Here is an 18736-nt window from a genome sequence, read left to right on the forward strand (position 1 = left end):
ACTCACGAAGAGCTACTGATTCCGAATAATAGCGGTGCGGCTTCTTATTCCTTCCTGATGTGAGCTGCAGCTCGCTGCTTGCAGGCAGCCTTTCGTTTTGTACTGGAGAACAATGTTCAAAGCCACGCACCGAAAGCACTGCTGTTGCTGCTCATGCCGACGACCGGACACTACCACACACGGTGATTGGAACTGAATCCGATCAGCGGTTGAGGCCAGTCTTGATAGCTTGTTGCTTATGGGGAGTCTTTCGTTGTGTACTGGATGGAATTCAACTTTGAAATCTGTGTTAGGGAAATCGCTTTTCGCAGGCAATCGGTGACAATTTTAATTATCATAGCAACAGTTGCACATTCGTGCAATTTTCAATAGTGACATTTTGAAAAATGATAAAGTCTTAAGTTAAACAGATGCGTAGAAATATTTCTGATCGATTGGTGATAAAATTATTGAATTTGGTCCAGGGGCAGCTGAATTATTAACGTTCAAAATCTTTCATAATTTTGTTACATGTTCCATTTTTGGTTCTCACAAAGTGTACCCCCATGTAGAAATCACAGACGTAGTCCTACATCAAAAAGAAGACGCGATCAACAGAAGTTGCACAATTATCATAAAGGCTAGTCTCAAATGCCATCTATTGGTTCTCTGTACAAATACAGCTGATCTTTCCAATAATTAAGTAGCTACCAAGGGCGTTTAATAGATTTTCAAGAATTGAGATTCTTTATTGATGACAAAGATTATGTTATTTTAATATTTTCTGAGTCAGTACAACTTTTCAAAGATCAGGAACGCTATTGAGTTGAGTAGGTCATTATCGTAGAACAAGCTGCGTATTTGGTTCGTGCTCCAAACTGCAACTTTTTAAAGCTTGAGTCATTTAATATCTGGACGCACTGTTTATTTTACTGTAGTGATCCTAGTGGTCGGATCTGGAATGTTTTGACAGCAGTTTGTTTTGAATTGTTTCCTCTTTCAGTGCTGAAAAGTTCGTCACGATTCATTTTGTTTAAAAAATGTTATAGTTGATGGAAGCCGCGAACCGAAAATTAATTTTTGACACCCACTTGGAAAATCCGACGTGGTTAGGTTAAAAAAATAGCGAAGTCGTTGAAATTGGCTAAATCGACCGTGTGCAGTGGTCTCAAACGTTTCTGTAAGAAGCATACTATAGATCGGCAGGATCATAGGAAGCGTCGTAGTGGAACCAAGGATCGGAAGCTGCATTTGAAGGTGTTGAGAACGGTTAGGGCAAACCCAGGGCTGTCGAATTATGATATCGCCAAGAAATTCAATGCCAGCCAAAGCACCGTCAGCGAGGAGGATTCAGATCTTTTCGGGTCACTAAGCAACCAAATAGGACACTGAAACAGAATCTAGTGGCCAATAGACGCGCCCGGAAGTTGTACAATGAAGTTCTTTCAAAGTACGAAGCAGTGCTGCAAAACCTCGCCATAAATTAACATTCACTATAAAAAATTTCATGAATTTTCAAAGTATGTGATGTTCGGGAAAATATAAAAAACTTCAAAAACTCGGGAGAAAATTGGCAACCCCAATTTTCTACTTGTGCGGAATAATTCATAAGAGTCGGAGACCAAGGGGGGAGGTGGCTGTCAAATACGAACAATCGTCGCCTACCTCACATAACTGGTTCCAAACGTAAACAAGCCATAATAAACCTACAGCGTTTGTTTACGTTTGGAACCAGTTTCATACAAGATGATCAGTAGGCTGATTTGACAGCACATCCCCCCAGTCGGAGACTCTTCAGCTAATTTTGTACGAAAATTGAAAAAAATCCCCATTAGAATTTTTTTTTAAGGACTAGCGGTTCTCCGGATTAATCCAGAGAATATTCTGTGCTAGTACAGGGAAAATTCAGAAGCCTTAATGACTAGTCCAGAGGTTCGCCAGCTTTAATTTGGACGATTTACAGAGGTTCTTTACAGGCAAAACAAATTTCTGTTACATCGAATGTAAGGTTGGATTTATTACATCATCTGCATATGATTCATACAACAAATGTAATTGCATAAAAGGCCCATGCGAGTTTTTAGCAAAAATTAGTTATCTTCTGGAATCGATTTTGAACTACCTGCATGTCAATATGTGCACATAAAGTGAACTGTTTTGTTATGAAAATATCGTAATAATATCAAACCTTAGTTGTCTCAGTCATGAGATGAAAAAAAAACTGCGTTTTTCTCTGTTGTTCCACATGGGACTGCTATGCGTTTATGGGCAGTGCAGCGTACAAGCAAGTTTTTTCCAGAATGCACATTTTTGTGTAAAAACTTCATGAGATGATTTTCTAGACGCAATGCATTTGGGAAACAAACTTTGTTCGAAAAGTAATCTAATATAAAAATTACAAATTTCGCGAATCATTGCAAATCTGTAATAGAATCTTATATTTCCCGATTGGGTGTAGACCCATTATCAAGTATTGAGTATTGAGTTAACTTTATTTCGCTTGAGTAAAAAAGGGTTGATAATTGGTCGGTCTATGCGATCCTTCTTTGTATCAATCCTTTTTTGTCAAGTCTTAAATTTTAACTTGATTTGATAAATCACATGTGTGAATCAGTTTCAGTTCAAAGCAACGCTTCAAAATGTTTTTCTTTTCCAAAACAACCCTCCTCCGCGTTTTCCCCCCTTGTACCGTGTTCGCTAACCACCCATTCACAGACGCAAGTCCGAAACACGTAGTAGCTCATTGATTTTTTCGTATGTTTTTTTTTTCCTTCGTCTCTCACACTCGTCTATTATTGCTTCATCTAGCCCGTTTGCTTGCTTGCCTGCCGTGAGCATATGACGCAATGCCAAATATGCATGGGGTCACCGTGCCAGCTGTAGGATTATTGAAAAAAAAATATCCCTTCAATAACACAGTCAAAGTACAGCATCCTCGATTGCGTGTAAATATCGTTATCCCACGCTCTTGACAGCTGACGTGCCTCCGAACTGTCAAATGGGAAATGAAAAGACATCCAACATAATGGGATTCATGACACTTCTTATCATTCAATCTCGAGCTAGCTTTAGTAATCAAGAAGTGTTTTTTTTCGTATCCAATTAGCATACTCCACCAATCCCCCGGTCACTAACCGAACCCCAAAACCCATCCTTCCAATCGTCCTTCAAAACCAGCCACCAAGGTCAGTGACGTCTTGTCGCGGGGGAAGGTCTCTCCTATGATTCTTTTCTTTTTTCTTTGCTTCACACACTACTAATGTTACCTAACCTTTACACAGCAAGTTGATTCGCTCTTAGAACACCATCGATAGCTTAATCCATTTTCACTTTTCGAGTGCCAGTATCGTACTTACTTCCTTGCTGACTCTATCCACGTGTAGATCCATGAATGGCTTGACCAAATCCATCCTACTGCACTCGTTGTTGATCGGAACGCTGTTAGTTTAATCACTCAATCAATTCGCACGCACTTTTCACCAATTGTACTCGATATAAACAATCAATCACTTGACCGTTCTGAACACCAAACTAAAGCTGCCTTCTGTAAGGTTCTGTTAAGCACTAAAACAAAACCTCGTTTGTGTGTTTTTTTTAGCGAAATGCCTTGATTTCCTGACGAATATACACCACTTGCACGTCGGGTCGGGTTTTTGGTTTCACTGAGAGACCGTTTGCTGCGTTTACCTTTCTCGACTGAACACGATCGCGCTCGCGACTGATAAACCCGCTACTCTATACCCGCCACTTGCCTGGACAAAGAAAATATTTATATTTTGATTCCGCACTGGCTTAACCTTTTCTTCACGCCGTATTTTTTTATGGAGGATTGATAATATTCCCCGAAGCACACTATAATATGACACTTCACGCTCACACAAGACAAGAGGGATGGCTTCAGCAGCAAAGCACACAATTCAAAAAGGCAAAACCCGATTTTCCACGTTCCACTATCGCGCTAGGAAAACGAAACGAATATTATTTTAGATCGCCCTCGGTGCGAGTCGGGACTATGGATTCCTGAGGATCTTGGTTGACTAATTAACTATAGGTGGATCTCCAAGTAGTCTCGGTATCCGTCAACGGAATAGACTAGGAGTAACTACTTTCGGTGCCGGCGTGTCAAAAACAACTGTGAGAAAGTGAATTTAGATGGAAAATTTGTCCAGGAAGGTCACCTTGGTGCGAACTGTGGCAGCGAATGTGTTGGGTATGCCTGTGTTGGTTCATGTTCTGCCTGCCTGCCTGCCTATCTGCTTGCCATCAGACCGTTTCTCTCTTGGTGCTTACTTGCTTGAGCAATCCGCTGCCGAGTATATGTAGTGCACACATGTGTCGACTGGCTGCTATCGTGCTATAAATAAACACCCCACCAGAGAGGTTGTACTGTATTGGTTAGTCCATGCGCCTCTTTTACTGCCTCAGTGTGGCGGCATTCGTTAAGACGACGACAAACGCAGCCGTCGTCTTGGTGGTGAGTTGCGATTGTAAACCGTCCGCCAGTGGTTCTAGTTGACTGGATTATTGGAGGACTTTTTAATAAAATGCAGGAGACGCATGATAGGTTACCGACATTTTCCATTAGAATTTAAAAATAATGCACCATGCGCCTCCATGAACTCAATGGGGTTTCTCAGTGGATGAGTAAAATTTTCCTCTGTAGAAATCGGCTCTAATATCTGGAAAATCGATGAAAATTTTACTAAGTCATGAATATACGCGTAAACTGAGTAATATGGTCAAAAAAATTCCCGATATTTGAGCCGATTGCTGAGGAAAATTTCACTCATTCACCCAGTAGCCCCACTTTTTGCAATGTTGAGTCGGATTCAACTCAATGTTGAGTTACTCTCATCGGCCGTGTAGCTTTAGTCGATGCTGAATGCCGAAGGAATCGATTGGTGATTTAAAGTTGGTCCTCGTGGAGAAAGTAAGGACTATGGAAAAGATGATTTTTTTTATAAATTCCTTCACGATGAGGTATAGGAGAGAATTTTTAAAATTATTGTAATTTTCGAACTTCCCGCATAAACGCGAACCATAACTTGACCTTACCGAAAATGGTTAAAATTGTTTATAATCCCTGCTAAACTTTAATTGAAATGGTTATGGAACTTTACATGAACGTTTGTGTGATAAATATTTAACCTTATGTATTATAGTTTTTTGGAAGTGAACCTTACAAATAATGGGTTGTTAAGAACCATTACCATCCAAAATTCTTGTTTTCTCCATACATTTTCGGATAGAAAACTATATTAGAGCCTATTAACTTATGGTTTGAGAATTTTAATGGTTATGGTAGTTAGTAAGGTCCATTTGTTTTGGCCGCCCACGCAAGTTTGACGGTAACTTCCTCTACTCGACATTACTGTTTGTTTACGTTAGTTGCCTTCGGTTTGCGATCAAAGGACTGTCTTAATTTTGCTCACAAAAGCTGGTAGGCCATTTTCAATTGTTGGTCGATAACTTGGAGGCGAACCAGCCCAAGGCTGAAAGCCTCCCTAATAAACATAAATTAATTAATTAATTGTTGGTCGATAATTGTTTCTAGGTTCCAATACAACTTAATACTAATACAAACTATTACATCTACTAGAGAAATCACTCCCTTACCTGATTGTGCTGTTAGTTAGATTGTGCTATAGCAAAAATGGATGTAATGTTGGTCTATGGATCTAAGACTGGACCCATCGCGAAAAATCTGCTAGTTATCAATTTTAACTAGATGACCGCGTCATTGGGACGGTACTAATGGATATTTTTGGTCGCTATTGAACATTTAGTCGATTGCTGAATTTATGTATGGGCCCAAATTGGGAGCATTTAGGCCGACATTACATTTATTTCCCCTGTATATATTTTAATACTTCATAAAACTATTGGTGTGTCCTTTAAATATAGAAACCCGGAAATTCTGCTCAGAATTTCCTTAAAGTTCATCAAATAGTTTTCCTGGAATTCTTAGAAGCATTATCTAGGAATTATCCTGAGGATTTTCCTGCACTTAGAATTCACCTTAGAATATTATGCGAATGTTCCTCTGAAACTGAATTGAAATCTTCTTAAAATGCCTTAGAGAGAATCCCTTGGAATTTTCATGGAATTCTATTCGGATTTTTTTTGAAACTCCTCGTCGAACTATTCTAAGGATTCTATTCCCTTGGAATTCTTTTCGGAATTCCCTTGGCGACGATTCACACATGTCGTAGCATATTAGGGGAAGAAGAGAGGCTTGCATGTATAAGGTAGAGAAAAGAAGGCTAAAGTAGGCTAGGGGTAGAGGGTCTAAACCAAAAATAGGTTACGTCATTTATGAATATTCCTTTAGATCTTGAAGGTGAAGGTGGCGAACCGAGATTACAAACAAAACACCTCGGCAAAGCAGCGTTCCCGAAAGCTGTATACGAATCTACTCACAAAGTTCGACTGTGTTGTCATGGACGACGAAACTTATGTGAAGGCGGATTTCAAGCAGTTTCCGGGACAGGAGTTTTATACCGCATCTGGAAAAGGGAAGGTAGTTGAAATTTTCAAAACCATCAAACTATCGAAGTTTCCGAAAAAATATCTCGTCTATGCACGTGTGGTCTAAAAAGCGGCATTTTCATTATTAGGGAACCACCAATCAAGAGATCTACGTCCAGGAGTGCCTGGAAAAGCGGCTGCTACCATTCCTAAAGCAACATAAAAGACCTGTGCTGTTCTGGCCGGACTTGGCGAGCTGCCACTATGGGAAAAAGGCAATCGAGTGGTACGATGTGAACAACGTGGTTGTGGTACCCAAAGACCACAACCCTCCCAACAGCCAAGAACTCCGCCCTATCGAACGGTATTGGGCCTTGGTCAAACGGAATCTCAAAAAAACTAATAAATCCATGGAAAACGAGCAGCAGTTTAATTCTAACTGGTGTTCGGCGACGAATTATACCCCGTTCACATTACAGCCTATATCACGTAATATAGGCTGTCTTGCAATGAGCACTCATACATAGGATTTCCAGTGAAAACTAGATGTATGAGTGCTCATTGCAAGATAGCGTATATCACGTGATATACGCTGTAATGTGAACGGGGTATTAGATCGATTAGATAACTGTGCAAAATTTAATGGAAGCGGTTAAACGAATGGCACGGCAGTTCGGATTTGGCAAACCAAAAGAATAAACGAACATTTTTCCTTTAAATATATGAATTGAACTACCAAAAGAAAATAAGAAGATTTTTGTGATATGAATTTTAAATGAAAGAAACGATTTTTTGTCGACCAATTTTCGCGCGTTCCAGTCTTTATATCATCTTCAAAAACATAAACAAAAAGTTGTATGACTACAATGCGTGTACATTCAAATATGTATCAGAGTAGTACAAGCATATCATTTATCGCTATCAACATATTAATAACGTGTAATGCTCAATAAATGAAAAATTAAAAAGTTACTTAATGCAACAGATTGCTTTTTAATAGTATTCACCCCTACATAACGTACTTTTCTTATACTTAATAGAAGGATTGTAACACTTTGCCATACGACTCCGACAACAAGCACTTGACATACTTTCCTAAACAAATTCCGCATACATGGCCAATGAGAACGACTCAAAATTGAGTAAAAGTAACTCATATTTGAGTTCAGGTTACTCAAATTAGCGAAATCGTAGGTCACTCATGGAATGAGTAAATTTTCCGACGCTTTTCCGAGGAAAACTTCTCGAATATGAGCAAAACTGATTGTCGTTTTAGCACAGACAAACAGACATAACACATTGAATATTTCTCACTGTAAAACATCGTCGCTAAAACATTACCGCCATCTGTTGAGTACACTGTGGTGGGCACTACACTGAACAGATGACGGTAGTGTGTAAACGTCAAACGCAAGGGAATTGACTTTGCGCACCACAGGTGGCGGTACTACCAACTACGATACTTTTAAATTCATGACCAACAATTGAAAAGGCCTCAACTCAATTTTATAAAAAAAAACCTTGTACGGCCATTTTGTCGCGAACCGAAGGCCGCGAACGCAACCCAATATAATGAACAGGTAGGGGAAATTCTCCTCTACCCGATTTTGTTTTAGGTTTGCGAATGTAGGTTTCAGTTCGTGAAAAAATGGCCTTACAAGGTTTGTTTTCAAAATTGAGTTGAGGCCTTTGCAATTGTTGGTCTTGAATTGTCCGTTAAATGCTTGTTCGATGAAAAACATGCTAATGTTATGTCTAGGGTGGCTAGCAAACCGGGAATACCGGGAAATATCAGGGAATTTGAAAAGTAATCGGGAAAACCGGGAAAAACCTGGGAATTCGATGGAAGAACCGGGAAAAATAAATAGGACCCAATTTTTATACCAGAATTTCAGAATAAACCATTAACCATGGAATAAACCAGAGTGATCCTTTAACAAATAAATGTCTTCCTCTATTTGCTGCATAATTTTCTTCAGTTACCCGTAATGTTTTTAAAATTAAATTACTCAGCAATATTGCAAATTGATTTTTGTTGTTTCAATTTCATATGTAAAGTGCATGGTCCTTAAAAGCAAATATTGAAAATGCTGGACTTTGGAAACATTTTTTTTTTTGTAATTTAATTTTATTTTTTCGTTGTTCAAAATTCTCATGATATGAGTTCAAGAATTAACTTGGAATCCTGCTCTGAATTATCTTGAAATTGGTCTGAAATAAACCAGAAAACACTCCGCGTAATAATTACCGTTGAATTATTTTTGGGATTTCCTTGCAACCCCTTCTAAGAATTTAATTGGAATCCTTCTAAGAATTTCCTTGGGCCTATCCGGAGACTTTGGAAAAAAATTTCCAAAATTCATTTTCTTTTATTCAAAACAGCAGAAATCTTTCGAAATTTTATTTAGAAACTCTTTGGATTATTTTAAAGAATTTCTTTCGAACTATCCGCAAAAAAATTTACAATCAATTTTGTTGGAGTTCTGTGATGAATCTTTTAAATTTTACTAAAAATTCCAGGGTTTGTCCGCTAGCCTTTATAGATTGTTCTGTAATTTGTTATAACCCTTAAAATGCTTCAAAGTCTCACAATTTTGACTCCACGATTCATAATTATGTTTTTATTTTTTAATTTGTGTGATCTTGAAAAATTATCAAAATCTACCATTTAATTTTTTTCTTCAAATCTTGCATCACGAAGATTGTTATTAATCGCAAATTTTGAAAAAAAGTTCTGCACAAATTTCTTCTGAAAAAATCACATTTTTTTATCCTAATAGAAAGTCTTCTGAAATCACATTATTTTTATCCTTTAAATTAATTTCAGCACGTTCTTAAAAATTGCATTTAATTTTGTTTTTTTTTTTTTTTTTTTTGTTGAATTTTAACAACCGGGATTTTTTTAAAGATTTGAACCGGGAATTTCAAAATGAAAATTCACTGGCCACCTTGTATGTCTGTTTGTCTGTGGTTTTAGTCTGTCTACTAGTACACTTCTAATATGTGTACAATTTTCTTAATTTTTCTCATATTCGAGAAGTTTTCCGCGGGAAAGTGTCGGAAAATTTACTCAAATTCTGAGTGACCTACGTTTTCTCGATTTTCAGTCATCTGAAATCAAATGTGGGTAGCATTTTTTGTCCATGTGCGATTGGTTTGGAAAGTATTTTTTTCTAAATCAATTAAAATAAACTCACGCCAACCCACGCCACCACGCCGCCGAAAGCAAATAGCGTGACGCCGACACGCCACCGGCAGAAAATAACATATCACACCGCCGCCGAAAATATTTTGATCGGCGCACAGGTCTACTGTTAACTTGCTCCAAAAAAAACTAGAATTTTTAACAAAATTATTGATTTTTAAACTAAATTTAGTGGCCAAAAAGTGAGCACGGTTACAATACGAACGAGTTTTGACGAAATTTGATGGCTGTATTTTAATGGATGACGAAACATATGTCAAAATGGATTATAAACAAATCCCCAGACGAAAATTTTACCTGGCAACTGGTCGTGGGGATGTCCCTTCCAGGTATAAATTTGTTTTTGCTGATAAGTTTGCTCGGAAACAAATGATTTGGCAAGGAATCTGCAGTTGTGGCCTTAAAACCAAGGTTTTCATCACATCTCACACAATGACGTCGAAGGTTTACATTAAAGAGTGGCTGAAAAAGCGGATTTTACCCTTCATTCGGCAACACAAGACCAACGTTATGTTTTGGCCGGATCTAGCCAGCTGCCACTACTCTAAGGAGGTACTAGAATGGTATGCTGCAAACAATGTTAATTTCGTCGCCAAAGAGATTAATCCTCCGAATTGAGTTCAGACCGATCGAAAAATATTGGGCAATTGTCAAGCGAAAGCTTCGAGGATGCGGTAAAGAAGTGACAAATGCACAACAAATGCGTTTAAAGTGGAATAAGTTCGCCGGTACAGTGTCACCAGCGACTGTGCAGATCATGATGGCATCGATCACAAGTAAAGTGCGACAGTTCGTTCGAAACGGTGAAATGTAATAACTTGTTATATATCGTTTGAAAGCTGAATAAATACCCTTTTGTTTGACGTTTTGATCAACCGTGTATGTTGTTTAATTCTTGAGTTATGACCACTTGAATGCGTCCAAATTTACTTTGAATCGGGCTTTAGTAATTTATTTGGATTCTACGCATAATTTTAGATTAGTTTTCACATATAAACTGTTTTAATAAGTCCAGCCGTTCTCTAGTTGATGTGAATTTAAGAAAAAATAATTTTCAACGTTTAAGACCATTTTTAAATGTTAGACGTAATGTCCAGCAACCAAATGTGTTTTCCATGATTGTATATTAAATAAAAAAACAATTCATTCTCAGGTATGGTGGCTGTTAGACTTGTTTCGTTGTTTTTGTTGAAGAAGAAAAAAAAGTTTATATGTGCAAATATATCGAAAATGATGCGTAGATTCAAAATAATATATTATTTTACTAAGAAATTTGCAATTTAATTAAATTGTAAAAATAAACACAATTTTTAAATATTATAGATTTTTTTAAAGGGCTTTACTTCGGGTTTCACAACAAAAAAAAAATTGAGAAAATCATCGGTTTATGTTTTTACTATGTATTTACTGAGTTTTTTCTTCTCAAACTTCTTCTAAGATGTCATTTTGATCAGATCAATAATTTTTATGTTATGATTGATCCAATTTTTGAATACGCCCTTTTCAAAAGTTACTCTGGAGAACAAAATATATTTAAAAGTAAACTTCAACCAGCAGGTAGCAGCGAACATGTGAGCAATGTTCCATTCAAATCGACAGGGGTCGAGACAAAACTGACTTTTTTTGCTTTTTGAGCATACTTATCAAAATGACCTGAAACTTCTAGTCGAATTCACTTGGAATTCTCTTCAGCTAGCTCCTTTCTCCTTAAAAATTATCTATAGGGTCCTCAAAACTTATTTGGCATTCTTATTAAAATTCTGTATACAACGTATCACGTGTCAGAACCCTAAAATGTTGTCTCAGACCAAGAGGCATGATTTTTTTTTTGTATATGTGTCTTGAATATCACGCCATATTTGAAATTTGAAATTTTTCTATGTCTCGCGTAATCTTCAAAAATAAATGTTCAGTGCAAGATCTCAAATGTTATTATTTGCATCTCATTGTTGTTTTCGAAATGAATTTCTAAGTTTATTCTATCACTTTCTTTCTAACATTCCGTCCAATTACTCACTCAGTCTACCGTATGCGTGATAATGTTTGCAATGTTTCATTCAAATCGACAGGGGTCGAGACAAAACTGACCTTTTTTTGCGTTTTGAGCATGTTTATCAAAATGACCTGTCGAATTCACTTGGAATTCTCTTCAGCTAGCTCCTTCCTCCTTAAGAATTATCTATAGAGTCCTCAAAACTCATTTGGCATTTTTATTAAAATTCTGTATACAATACTTCAAGTGTCAGAATCCTAAAATTTTGTCTCAGGCCAAGATGCATGATTATTTTTTGTATCTGTAGTCTTGAATATCACGCCATATTTAAAATTTGAAATTTTTCGATGTCTCGTGTAATCTTGAAAAATAAATTTTCAGTTCAAGATCTTAAATGTTATTATATGTCATTGTTGTTTTCTAAATGAGTTTCCAAGTTTATTCGATAAATTTCTTTCCAACATTCCGTCCAATTACTCACTCAGTCTAGTAGCGTTCGGCCTAATGCCCTTCGAAAAATGTACATGTGAAAGAATTAAATTAAAAATTCTGAAATTGCAACTAAATTATCTAAATTATGGAACGTAATTTGAAAATTCAATGCGATAATTTTGTTTCTGTTGGATGGGGTGAACGTTCGGCTTAGGACGATGAAACGTCTCTTGAAGTCTTGAAAAATAATCCTTATTTGAATTCCGAAAACAATGGTTGCGCAGCTGCAAATACCATTTCATGAACGGTTGAATCTAAAACCTTCTTTAAATTGCAACGAACAGAAATGTATGAACTAAATAATCACCTGTTCAGAAACGACTCATGAAATGATCAATAGCACCTGGACGAAAGATTCTGAAGTTTTGCATAAGTATTTAGAAATAAGAAGTCTATTTAAAACGTAACCTCTCTAGTTTTTAAACATAGAAGAATAATAATATGTGATAATCGCTATTCTACTACTTAAAAAAAACTATTTTAAATAAGTTGTTGTGTGATGTGTTGTTTTCTTATTCGGTTAACCGGTTAGCGGTTAACACGATTTACTGATAAAGATATCTGTGATAACAAGTAAAAAATGTAAAAACTGTCAGCACTGCTTCATCCCCTTTTATCATCAACATCATAACTAACACCGCAACAAGCAGTCAAATACAGGAATCCCCCCAATAGAGTGGTGGGTGGTGCTGTTCACCCGCCGCAATTTCTCTGATGCCTCTCCATCCAATTACTGATGCCAGCTGATTTTTTGTATGTGATTAGGATCAACCATAAGCATGTCACCTACCGCTATATTCGGGGGATTCCTGTATCTCAATAGAATAGAGGCAACCCAACTCATGTAAAGTTCCTTGTTGTGCTACTGAGAAGTGCTAAAGAACAGCGTTGTAGTGTGTAGACGACAAGAGAAAGAGACATCATCCAACTGCAATTGTGCGCACGTCGGTCGTCAGTCGTCGAGGGCACGGGTACATACCCGTGCTTTTCCGTCGCATAACAAATATCAGTTTGTGTCGCGCTAATTTCTACGCTAATAAAGATAAGCCTGGGAATAAAGTAGCAATAAAAACAAGAAATTGAAACGATGTTCTGTTCTGTGTGGTGGATTGTAGAAAATCTTAAATGTAAATAAACAACACGTTGTCCTCCGTCCCAAAAGCGGAGATCAAATCTGTTTTTGACAGAAGAGAGATTTTTCCGTGGCTTTGTATGCAAAACTATTCTTATGAGCTTTCATAACCGTGTTTTTGTATTGGTGGGTGTGGAAGAGCTTTTCCGAAAACTTTTTTTTTAAACACTACCCGTCGTACATATTGGTGCTAGTCGTTTATCGGAAAAGTATTAGTTCCTCGTTAGTGTTGGTAAAAATGCTATCAACATGGGCAATAACTGTATCCATACATTCGTACTGGTAAATTATCTTGCGCAATGGCACGGGTCTGACACACCTCCAAAATCGAAAGGAGGCAAATACCGCTGACGTCATAGCAAAAAGGGAATCTGGCAACTGCTGGCGGGTGTAATTGTCGGTTCGTGCCAAGCGACGGGAAGACTTCGCTCCAATCCCACCCACAGAGCAGAAAAACCTCGATAGGAAAATTATTACCTACCACCCACTTTTCCTCTTTGGCTTTGTTCCTTGCTGAGCGGCCGACTCTCGCTCTTCGCTCATCATCTTTTAACTTGCCGAATGAGATATGAGCGAACGCGCATTTTGTGCGGCGAGTAGGTTCCTGCCTAGTGCAAATTGCATCATTCTTACGAAACCCAAACACTGACTGCGACTTTGCTCATTCCTCCACTGTGGTGGTTTTTGCTTCGAATCACCTTTTCAAAAAACTCCCCATTCAAGTGGGAAAGGTAGGTTGTTAGTACTGAGTCATTCCATATCGAGTGTGGAATTACAGATCGTGACAACAGTTCGATGGAAGTACGAAATTCACTCGCTTGGTCAATCGATCGGATTTCATTTCGTAACATATGATCAACTATACTTACCTAACCGATATACTGTTTTTGGCCCAAAAATGCTCTACTTCACTCCTGTTCATGCCAGGTTTTAGTTGTGTGACAAATCGAACACGAATACTTAAACCAAGCAAAGGTCAATCACACACCTCTCTTTCGAAACTTACATAGCTATAAAGCATGAGCGGTATCGTCGATGGCGAGTACTGAATACAGTGGGGAATCCTTATTCTTGGATGGTATTTTTGCACGTATTGCTTCATCCGAATTCCTAGATGCTTGACCTTTGTCTGTAAGAATAATGACCGGATATGCTATCCTTATCAGCGATCAAACGGCATCCAAGTATCCGGAAAAAAAAGAATACGGATTAAAAATCCTTCCGGGAATAAGGATTCCTCACTGTAGTGTCTTTCATTTGACACTGACTATTCTCCTTTCGGGTTTTCGCTTGGATATGAAGTGTGTTTTTCCAACAGCTATACAAAAAGTTTCAAATATCCGTATTTAGGTTATTTACCCCCTTTCGTGAATGGATTGTTATCGATGCACTTGAATAATTTTATTTTACTTGCTGTACCTGCTGCAATACAGGCCATATCTTGGAACAAGCGAATTGGTTGATAAAACAACCAATTGGATCCGGGTTACTATCACGTACTCAGCAAATATGATGATTGTTTTATTTCGATTTTATGAATGAGTGATGCTTATCTTTCCGTTCGAAACGTTGATCTTGGGATGACGGTGGAATTCTCCTATAGATTATGGTTTTGCGTACGTAGCACATTACTAGTGATCGTGCGGCTCCATATATCTGTTGTCGATGGTGATGGCGCGAGGTAGTGGGACGATTCCATAATCTTTAAAAACAAAACGCTTTCAGCCTTTCGTCCATTATCTTAGAGCAGTGGTTACCACGCATTTTACCACCTCAACGTCCTCAGGAGTTTTTGCAACAATCAATACAAAACTAATGATTTTAAATCGGCAAATTACTTGACTAGCTCATTGATCCCAAGTACGTCTATAAGCATACCCCATTCTCGTACTAGAATCTGTTTGTGTTTGTTTTGATTCGCTTTATAAATTTGACAGAGGTTACTGAGGCTACCCCGGAGACGAACCAGCGTTCGGCTGAAAGTCTCCTTAATAAAGATAACTAACTAACTAACTAAGAGGTTACCCGGCGCCGATGGTGTAGTGGTAATTGTGACTGCTTTCTCACCCCAATGGGTCTGGGTTCAATGCCAGCGGAGGTCGGTGGGATTTTTCTGAGGCTTAAAAATCTCTGGTCATGTTTTCCTTCGGAAAAGAATTAAAGTCGTTGGTCCCGATCCATGTGTGTTGATGGGTGCGATATCCTACGCAGGTGTAGAAGCTGCCTTCCTGCACATTCGATTGCCGTCAATGGATGGTAATCGATGTCCGTCGGTGATTGGCACTCGATTGCGGTACAAAGACCGACATTTTGCTATGTTTCGAGGGGTGCTTCAAGTAGCTAGGAAGCGAAGGTCTGGTACTTCCTGAGCCTTAATAAAGAAAAGTTCAAGTTTACCACTATCCACCCCGCCGGAGTTGGTTGCGTCGAATGAATTTTTGCTAAATTTGACTAAAAGTTTTTGGCCTGAAGATTGTTGGTTCCCCAGCAGCTCAGAATTCAATACCCTCGATTATTCCATATGTCCGTATGTTCACACACTTAGAAATTTTTACAGAAATCTGTAAAATTTTACCGAAATCTCAACAGCTGAACGTTCGGTAAACAGTTTCACAGACTTCCTGCACTTTTTCACAAATATCTGTAATTTTTTCACAGATATCTGTTAAAAATTACAGGAAAACTGTAAAACTGTTTACCGAACGTTCAACTGTTGAGATTTCGGTAAAATTTTAAATCTGTGAAATAATCTTAGTGTGCAGGCTAAGGCCTGTAAAACCCTTCACGCAGTGTGTTGATGCTTTGATATTCATTATCAAGACATGGGCCTCGATGTAGGAGTCGTTTATTTCAAGAGTATGCTCTAGATTCCGTCTCCATCTGGAGAAAGTAATTTAAAATCATGGTGCACTTTTTGAATAATCTTATCAAAACATGTCAAATAAACATTTTATAGTACAAAAAATCTTTTTTTTTATCATGATTTTGGCCAAACTTTACAAAGGTGTGCGAAGTATATATGTACATGAACGTAGAAAAGGAGATTTATTCCTTCCTTCACACTTAGAAATTATTACCGACTTCGGTAATTTTGTACCGAACTTTCAACAGCTGAACGTTCGGTAAAACTTTGACCCTAATTTCAAAAGCTGTTTCACTAACTTTTAATTTCAAAACACTGTCAGCCTTGTTCAAACAATCGAGTCTTGCCGTTGTGGTGAAGTTTTTCTCTTTTTTAAGCTTTAAAACTAATGAATTGAAATGCTTGATTTTTACCGAACAGTTCAGCTGTTGAAAGTTCGGTAGAAATTACTGAATTCGGTAATCATTTCTAGGTGTGTTAATTTAAAACACAATTGACAATTGACACCGTCTTCAACCAGAGGATGTACAGACTGAACACTAAACACTAGAACAGCGAACAACACACAACACACAAGACCCAGTAGACCAATAGGGAAATTTTCGGATTGCCGGCTGAAGTGGGAATCGAACCCTCACTTCGTGGCACTCACAATACACCTGACCGACGGATGACGCTGCTAACCGCACGACCACGAAGCCCACTAATGTCCTCAATCGTCAAATGTCAATCGAAAAAGGAATATATTCTATTATGGATAAATGCATCCTATGTGGAGGTTAAGGGACACCGGATGCATTCCTGCTCCAAACGGAAGGTTTGGAATCAGTAGCAGCAACTTGAAAAGCAACCAGACGTTTAGCTTCTAGAGATACTGAGCCTCCCAAATAAACTACATGGAAAAAGCTCGTTACTTTTGTGGCCAGGGTGAGTCTAGAATTAGGTTAATTCGTCTTACCAGTGCTGGTAAACATCATTTCTTCAACACTGAACTTAGCTGAAAATGAAGGCAACCTTAACAGATAGACCAACTATCTGCATGAGCATGAATCTGAATTTTGACATAACAACCTTCTCTTGATCAAGGCAACCTCTGAGTATCGTAGTCAACATTTGTTTTTCTTCATTCGTGGCTGGATTTTCATTATCGCCTCCGTTGTTGTCAATATTAATATTCGTCTTCATCTTGGTGGGGATGATTTTGAGGATCAAATGCAAAATGATTATTTTCACTTTACACAAATATAGTGCTGAAGGACGCGTCGTGTAAGTTTTTACACACAAACCGATGAAAAATTATTGCCTAATGCTGAATTGATGATAAAATTCCGGTTTTAGGCTCTGGAGTCAACAATATTCAAAATAATCATTTTGCCCAAGATGAATTTGATTATTTTACTTTTGAGGATCATTTATGATTTTAACAATTTTGGGTTGGATAATCAAGCACTGGAGAATATCAACTACGTTGATGTATAATGAACTCATTTGTTCATTTCGCTCGTACGTAACAGCGAAGATTTTCAAAACAAACGCAATTCATCTACACTGAGTTGCCGGCGCCGGTGGTGTAGTGGTCAGCGTGACTGCTTTCTAACACCCCGATGGGTCTGGGTTCAATCCCAGCCGAGGTCGGTGGGATTTTTCTGAGGCATAAAAATCTCTGGTCACGTCTTCTTTCGGAAGGGAAGTAAAGCCGTTGGTCCCGGCCCATGTGTGTTGAATGGGTGCGATATCCTACGCAGGTGTGGAAGCTGCCTTCCTGCACATTCGATTGCCGTCAATGGATAGCAATCGATGTCCGTCGGTGATTGGCACTAGATTGCGGAACAGAGACCGACGTTAAATAAAGGAAAGAAGATCTACACTGAGTTGAAGCGCTACTCCTTGCGTGTGATGGTAAATGATAAAAAAAAACAGACACTGCGTCTTACCTTAACGAATTTTGGTTATCATCAAAAAACCTTAATTCATCTGTCTGCAAAGTTGTTAAAACTAACGCTAATGGTGACAGCGTCTCCAACAATCCTGATAAACGAATCCAGTTCATGAAATGGAAAACGTTCTATTGCAGTAGCGGAAACATTTTTCTTGAACCAAAAGCTTATTAGGTACACTGAAACAAATCGACATGTACCGTTTATTGGATCCATCTTATAACATAGTAATGTCAGGAGATTTATTCATTCTATGTGATGATTGATAGATTCCAATGGATTATCACTTAAAAACTATGACTGCGATATGGAATGATTTCTATCGTAATTTCACATACTTAGTACTTGATAATACTTTGCTTCGAACGTGGTTAGCGATAGGTAAGATGTATATGAATATTGTCTGATATATTTCATGGTGAAAAACTGTTGATATGTCATGGGTGGGAACAGGCATCTAGAAACTAATGGAAAATCATATAAGTTTGCACTATGAACAAATCGAGTAAAATGTACCTGTTTTCATGATGAATATTGCTCACTAAAAGATATATCATATAAGATAATCATGTATATTTTATTGGAGTTGCTTTTAACGATTTTTGACGTTTGTTGATATGTCGCGTGTAAACAGACATGTAGAAACTATTGGACTGTCATTTAACTT

The 18736-nt window shown here is 38.0% G+C and overlaps 1 protein-coding gene across 2 annotated transcripts in view; it reads right to left on the reverse strand.

Moving 5' to 3' along the window:
* Positions 1–18736, reverse strand: part of Hex-A (Hexokinase A) — a 91071-nt gene that overhangs the window by 63178 nt on the left and 9157 nt on the right. Inside the window, exon 1 of one of the 2 annotated variants that reach the window (XM_065236974.1) lies at positions 3336–4147. The exons of the other annotated variant lie outside the window; for it this stretch is intronic. Within the exon in view, the coding sequence (XP_065093046.1) occupies positions 3336–3389 (54 nt within the window). The 5' untranslated portion in view covers positions 3390–4147. Of the gene's footprint in view, positions 1–3335; positions 4148–18736 lie in introns of those variants that run through there. 2 annotated transcript variants of the gene reach the window in all.

The sequence above is a fragment of the Ochlerotatus camptorhynchus genome, unplaced genomic scaffold, assembly GCF_037179485.1.
Source record: "Ochlerotatus camptorhynchus isolate MF236.1 unplaced genomic scaffold, CSIRO-AGI_Acam_v1.1 ptg000041l, whole genome shotgun sequence".
Taxonomy (NCBI): domain Eukaryota; kingdom Metazoa; phylum Arthropoda; class Insecta; order Diptera; family Culicidae; genus Ochlerotatus; species Ochlerotatus camptorhynchus.